The 7,433-nt window shown below is 43.3% G+C and overlaps 1 protein-coding gene across 1 annotated transcript; it reads right to left on the bottom strand.

Moving 5' to 3' along the window:
• Positions 1 to 597: 597 nt before the first annotated feature.
• On the bottom strand, positions 598 to 3,032 carry LOC147336341 (stonustoxin subunit alpha-like). Its single transcript, XM_086287670.1, has 3 exons — positions 2,832 to 3,032; positions 1,443 to 1,489; positions 598 to 1,267 (listed from the first exon to the last, which is right to left on the bottom strand). The coding sequence occupies exons 2-3, from the start codon at positions 1,486 to 1,488 to the stop codon at positions 777 to 779; spliced, it is 537 nt and encodes a 178-aa protein (XP_086143796.1). The 5' UTR covers position 1,489; positions 2,832 to 3,032; the 3' UTR covers positions 598 to 776.
• Positions 3,033 to 7,433: the final 4,401 nt, after the last annotated feature.

The following is a 7,433-nucleotide window of genomic DNA, read 5'->3' as shown; positions in this document are numbered from 1 at the left end:
CCCAGGTGTTTTGTTTTTTTTGTTTCTTTTTTTTCTCTCTTCCCCCCCTTCTCACCGTCTCTTCTCCACTTTGGGTTTCTTTTTTTCTCTCCCTCTCTTTCTTTCATTCTTTCTCCCTGTCCTATCCCACAGTCATGTCTGTCCCGTTTGTAACAACTGAAAATAAAATAAATTCATAATTATAATAAAGGTCAATCAAATGGACCAATATGGCAAGGCCATGATGATCCACTTGGTAAAATAAATCCGCTTGGCATCTTTCTTGGCCTCAAGACAACAATTCTGATGGCTATAGATCCTAACGGGACAAAAAAAAAAAAAAAAATAGCTACGCAAAACGGAGCGTGCCCGCCCTGACCGGTTTTAAAGGGTTTACTGATTAGAAAGAATTGTACACTGTGAATCAATGCAAGTCTTTCTAGATAGACAGATCTTTAATAATCACTCAGGTAGGTTCCTCTGGGACAGTCACAGTTAGAGACACCAATTCTGACATCCTTTGAAAGTTTGAATTTTCATAACTCGTCATGTACACAGATTTTAATTCTACATATTCCTAGTACTGAACTCTAAATCAATATGAAGAAAATGCTCCTACTAATCAACATAAATGTTGATATCAAATCCTTTTACAGCACATGGATAAATATATATAAATATTTCAATCTGATCAGAATGGGCACAGTGTTGTTATTCCAGCACTCCCTGATGTTTGAAAAGCTAAATGCCCTACACATGATAGAGAAAGAAAGAAAGAGACACTCTTTACACTAAACCTAGCACAGACGCACTGTGGAACCAGGACTGACCCAAAACCCAGGATAAAGAGGTTCAGTGAATTTGGTGTTGAAGGTGTGGAGGTGGATCAGAGTATCAGAGGAGACTCTGTAGAAGGACAGAGTGCCAGCAGGAACGTCAACATACACTGCAACTCTGTTAGAGACAGAGGAGGAGGAGGAGGAGGAGGGGGGGATGTATGTTATGCTGTTATTGAAGCAAACAGACTGAGGACCATCATCAGAGCAGTCAAGAATCCAGGTGTGATCGTTGTTGAAATACTTCACTGATATTTTAATCCTTCTGCTCCACTCGACCTCCCAGTAACAGCGACCAGTCAGAACATTTCTACACTGCAGCTCAAACCAAACATCAGGCATTTGTGGAATATCAACCGATGGCTCCTCCACATGTGTCACCTCCCTGTTGTTGTCAGACAGTGTGATGTATCCTTTGTATTCGTGTGTGCCGATTGTGAGTTGACAGGAATCTGATGGAGAGAACAAACACAATCCAGCTGCAGTTATTGATCCATCATCTGTTCATTGATTGACACTTTGATGATGACTTCTGACATCAGAGATGTGAATGAGTGATGTGACAATTTGAAGATGGTTGAATGTGTGCTGCTTTGTTTTCATGAATCACAATAAAAACACACTTACACTTCTTCAGATCTGTTCTCAAAGATTGGACTCCAGCAGGCTCCATCCTGAAAGGATGAGGGGGGTCAGATCAGCACAGTCTCTTTCAGCATGCACACATGGACATTACATGGCTCTCATACACATACTGTTAGACACTGTGGAGATACAGAAATTATTTTATTGCTGCCATATAATCTGCATCATTATAATTGCATTGATAACATTCTTTACAGCATTATTTCATCTAATAATATTTCTCACAGTATTGATATTGCATTAAAGTTGTGTATTGAAGATGTCCATTTGAGGATCCTTCCATTATGTATGCTGTAGCTCAGGCGGTAGAGCAGGTCATCTACTGATCGGAAGGTTGGTGGTTCGATTCCTGGCTTCCCCCAGTCTGCATGCCAAATATCCTTGGGCAAGACATTAACCCCAAATTGCTCTCCGATGCATCCATCGGAGTATGAATATGTGTGAATGTTACTTAGAAAGCACCTAGAACAATGTGCTTGTGCAAATGGGTGAATGCACAAGTTGTGTAAAGCGCTTTGAGTGCTCAGAAGAGTAGAAAAACGCTATATAAGAACCAGTCCATTTACCTTTCTCACTCACTATGTATTAATAGACCTCTCTGCATTGAATCATACCTGTTATTAATCTCTTTCTCTCTTCAACAGCATGTTTTTATCCTGTCTTCCATCTCTCACCCCAACCGGTCGCAGCAGATGGCCGCGCCCCTCCCTGAGCCTGGTTCTGCCGGAGGTTTCTTCCTGTTAAAAGGGAGTTTTTCTTTCCCACTGTCGCCAAAGTGCTTGCTCATAGGGGGTCATTGTTTTCTCTGTATAATAGAGTACAATATAAAGCGCCTTGAGGCGACTTTTGTTGTGATTTCGCACTATATAAATAAAATTGAATTGAATTGAATTGACTATACTGAGCAGAGCTGGGTAGTAATGCATTACATTTACTCCGTTACGTGTACTTGAGTAAGTTTTTGAAAAAAGTGTACTGCTACCTAAGTACCTTTATTGCTCCATACTTTTACTTATACTTGAGTACATTTGTGAAAAAGAACAGTTACTCCAGCTGAACGTTGGCAAGTTGGTCCACCACCAAACTTCACAATGGTCTTGGAGCCGTGGGTGGCCACACAGTCTGAAGTGTAGAGGGAGTAGAGCAGTGGCGAGAGGACACACCCCTGTGGTGCTATTGTGTTGATGGTGATGCTGTTAGAGATGCATTTGCCCACCCTTACCACCTGAGTTTTGCCAGTGAGGAAGTCCAACACCCATCCACACAGATGGCTGTTGAGTCCCTGATCCCTCAGCTTTGTGAACAGTCTACCGGACACTATTGTGTTAAATGCTAAAGTGTAATCAACAAACAGCATTCTCACATAGTTACCCTGTTTCTTGTCCACGTGGCTGGGGGTGGTGTGCAGGACGTGGGCGATGGCGTCCTCTGTGGATCTGTTGGATCAGTAGGCGAACTGTAGTGGATCTGTGATGTCTGGGATGGAGGAGGAGATGATGTTCTTCAGCAGCCACTCAAACACCGCTGTTGATTGGGCAGACCAATGTTCCACCTCCCTCGTGGTTACTTCTGCCCTCCGTATGTTTTGTTTATACTGGGGAATGAGGAAGATGGCATTGTGGTCAGACTTCCCAAAAGCCGGGTGGGAGACAGCTTTGTAGCCCTGCTTGTATGGCGTGTAGCAGTGGTCCACAATTCGATCCCCCCCTCGTCGAACACGAGACATGCTTGTCCGGCATGACTTGTCCGAGGTTTGCTTTATCAAAGTCTCCAATATATGAGGTTGGATTAATGTACCACAAAGAATAGTGTAAAAGCAGTAATATTAATGGATTGGATTTATATAGCGCTTTTGAAGGCAACCAAAGCGCTTTACAATGCCACTATTCATTCACTGGTGGAGGCAGCTACAGGTGTAGCCACAGCTGCCCTGGGGCAGACTGACAGAAGCGAGGGTGCCATATCGCGCCATCGGCCCCTCTGGCCAACACCAGTAGGCGGTAGGGTAAAGTGTCTTGCCCAAGGACACAACGACCTGGGATCGAACCGGCAACCTTCTGGTTACAGATGCGCTTCCCAACTCCCTGAGCCACGGACTATACTGTAGTATTTCTGAAGTACAGATCTAAAGTTATTGTACAGCCTGCATCAGATTCACTTCAGTTACTTTCAGACACAGAAACAAAAAATTTTGAGTCATTATTTTAAACAGTGACTTGAAGTGAGACTCTCAACTTTAAATAGTATTCAGTCTAACTCTGCTGGAGGTAACAGCATCAGTCTGAGTCACATGACTTTCTCCTCTTTCTGGGTGGAAACAACATGACTTCCTGTTAGAGCAGAGCCAAAAGTTTGTGACAGCTTGTCTTATCTAAATTTTATCTGTGATAAATAATCAAACGGCCATCCAACTCTGAGTCCAGCTGCTGACAATTAACTAATTCTGCTGCTGCTCTCAGTCAAGGACTCTGATCACACACTAACAGGAAATGGCCTCTTTTGTCCAGCTGTGAGCGGGGCTGGCTATACGCTGGGGCAAGAGAAGGCAATGCCCCCTTAAATCAAACTTTTAGAACTTGAGAAAGGAAATACTACACTACCCACAATTGACTTTGGACAAAATTTACTACAGTAGCTGAAAAATCCACAGGAAAAGGCACAAATGAGACATGACTGATTTCACGTCTTGTTCGCTCTGTTTTTGCGCAGGCTCACACAGCAGTGAACTCCCACTCACCCTCCCCCAGCTAAACATCTAATCACTGTTAGTACGCAAATAACCTGGGCCCTGTTTCAGGAAGCCGGTTTAGTGGGAAAACTGAGTAAGTATACCCTGAGTTAACGAAAACTCTGGTTTTTCGGTTTCACAAAGCGAGTTCAGCTGAAGCCTGAGTGAGTCACTATGACGACACACGCCGTGAAGCTAACCTGCCCCCTAGCAGGTTTACTACAACTAACCCTGACTGTCTCCGCCCCTTTGTCGGAAACCTGACAGTAGGAAGTGTCGGACATGGCGTGCTCCTTCCTTGAAGAGCCAGTAGATGTTGAAGCCCAAATTCTCCGCAGAGCTCACCGCCGGGAGAGAGTGATCAGAGCGCGTATGGACATTTTATCATTTCCTGATGATTTTCTGTGCGAACGTTACCGTTTTTCAGCACAATCTATAATTTATTTGGATAACATCCTCAGGCCATATATTACGCATGTGACACATCGCGGACATGCGCTCAGTCCATTACATATTATTTGTATTGCACTTCGGTTTTTTGCAAACGGGAGCTTTCTGTATAATATTGGTGACGCTGAGCACGTTTCCAAGGCTACCGTCTGTCGGGCAGTCAGGAATGTTACAGTTGCACTGAAACGTCTCCTGTACTCGTTTGTGGTGTTCCCCGGTCACAGACCCACAAGATTTATCAAAGAGGGATGCCACAAAATTGCAGGTATCAAGGTGACCAAAACGTAATGTATGATGTGGTGATACTTGGACTACTACTTAAATTCTACATTTATTTTCAGGGTTCCCAGGCGTGTATAGATGGCACTCACATTCCAATCATTGCTCCTTCAGTAAATGAAGGAGACTATGTGAACAGGAAATCCTTCCACAGCATTAATGTGCAGGTACATAGTTCCCTGTAGCATTTCGAACTAACAAATTATTTCATTATAGTAATGGATGCTAATTTGTGTTCTCTGCATTGTGAAGATCATATGTGATGCTGCCAACATTATCACAAATGTGGAAGCCAAGTGGCCAGGCTCTGTCCATGACTCACAAATATTCCGTGAATGTACACAAAATTTGGACATGATGAGTTGAGAATACTTTAAAATATATAAAGACCAATTGCTTCAGGGACATTTGAACTGAAGTGTATCCTTCTGTCTCAGGAGAGTTCACTGGCTACTTGCTTGGTGATAGGGGGTATCCATGTTTACCCTATTTGCTTACCCCTTACCCTGACCCTGAACCGGGCCCACAGCAGCGATATAATCTGGCTAATTGCAGGACAAGAGCCAGAATTGAAATGACTATCGGAATGCTTAAGGCCCGGTTCCAGTGCCTGCAAAGACTCAGGGTCACCCCAGAAAGGGCATGTGACATTATTGTGGCATGTGTGATTCTTCACAACATTGCCACAATTAGAGGAGAACACTGTCCTTCTGAACCAAACATCAGCAGTGATCCAAACCATGAACATCCTGACCCTCCCATGGACATACAAGATGGAAGCGCAGTCAGAGACACCATATGTCACAATCATTTCCTTTGACCCATCACCTCAACATGTTGAAAGAAGAATAAACAGATTTTTTGTTCAACTGGCTTTATTGGTCACCTGTGTTTCCTGTACACAAAGTATTAAAAGATGTAAACCTCATAAAGTGTCTCTGTTGCTTCCTCCTCTGTAACAGCTGTCAATGTTTCTTCATTATTTTCCTGTAGTAAAGACATTAACAACATTGCTGTTCTACTGTAAACTCATATAATCTGTGGAGTATTACTCACAACTGCATGTTGGTCTGGCTCAACAGGAGGCTGCACCAGATGCAGTACACCACCACCATCAACTGATAGAATATGAGGTTTATACAGGTCACTTATAACTTACAAGGGACCAAATGGCAATTAACAAACATACCAATCACCTTACACTTCATTGTCATTATGCTCTCAAAGACAACCAAGACTGAGGGAAGGCAAAATCAGTAGGAAAATGACTTCACTACAAAATAATCCATTATGGTAAAGAGTTTATCAAATGAATGAGTAGCACTGCAAAGGTGACTGGGAAGAAAGGATGTATGCACATCATGTATTATTTTGAATTTACCCCCTATGTAGGCACTTGTGTCTTGCGGGGTTATTGACTCAGAGGATGTCCCCGCAGAGATGCCTTCAGCCACAGGGCGCCCACTGTTTTGGCTGAGGGCCAACTGCTCAGCCTCTGTGAGTGGTGGTGGTGGAGGACCCCCACCTGTTTTTCGGGCCTCCGCTTTTTTTCTGTTGGCTATAACGGGTCACATTTGAGCATACAGAGTAAGCAAATATGTACTTGTAATGTGCTCAGATAATTTCAATAAGTGCTTACAGAAAGAAAATTAATGTAGCCTCTAACTGCAATTGATTTACATCGGACAAACAGACCAAGCACTATGGCTCGTAATACAATTACACCTTACCTGTTTGGACTATATTTTTATATTTCATTTTTACTTGCTGCCAGGAACGTTTGGGGCCTGTTGGGTTGCACCTGCGCTCACATCACATCACAACATAAAATGTATAAAATAACAAATAAAATAACATATGATAAAATAACGTGTTAAATGGGTGGAAATCCCTAGATCAATGTTTATATTGACACTCACGCATTGACTCTGTCGGCTATGTTTTGCCATGCATGCTCCCTTTCTTTTGCAGCTGAGGCTGTGTTACTTTTTTCCGCGGAATTTGCATGTTATCGGCATATGCTGCCATCAGAATTTCGGCCTCAAGCGCTGTAAGATACATTGACCGCGCCTTCTTTCCCTCCGTCTCCATGGTGACTCGCTTAATCTGTGCTCCGCTTATCAGGGCTTTATGTATCCTCGTGCGCGTGCTTCACTTGGGGTTAAAGCAACTCCGCGTTGACTGAACTAATTGTTATCAGCCTTTCTGAAACGGAATATTCCGAGTTGGACAGTTCGGGGTTACTCAACCGTGAGTGTCGTTTTTCACTCTGAGTTTTCCAAACCGGCTTCCTGAAACAGGGCCCTGGTGTTAACACTCACCCTGCATCAGCTTCACCTATTTTTAAATTGTTTTTACTTTTCAAACCGACGGATCATTTGAAGCCGACCATCCAAAAACTGCTTCAGCTGTGTTGCTGTGCTCAGTGTACATTCACGGAATATTTGTGAGTCATGGACAGAGCCTGGCCACTTGGCTTCCACATTTGTGATAATGTTGGCAGCATTACATATGAT

Source organism: Aulonocara sp. 'chitande type north' Nkhata Bay, linkage group LG3 (genome assembly GCF_057382095.1).
Source record: "Aulonocara sp. 'chitande type north' Nkhata Bay isolate Kocher_YH1m ecotype deep benthic linkage group LG3, A_spYH_male_GT1.1, whole genome shotgun sequence".
Taxonomy (NCBI): Eukaryota; Metazoa; Chordata; class Actinopteri; order Cichliformes; family Cichlidae; genus Aulonocara; species Aulonocara sp. 'chitande type north' Nkhata Bay.
This window is presented reverse-complemented; position numbering and strand designations above follow the sequence as displayed.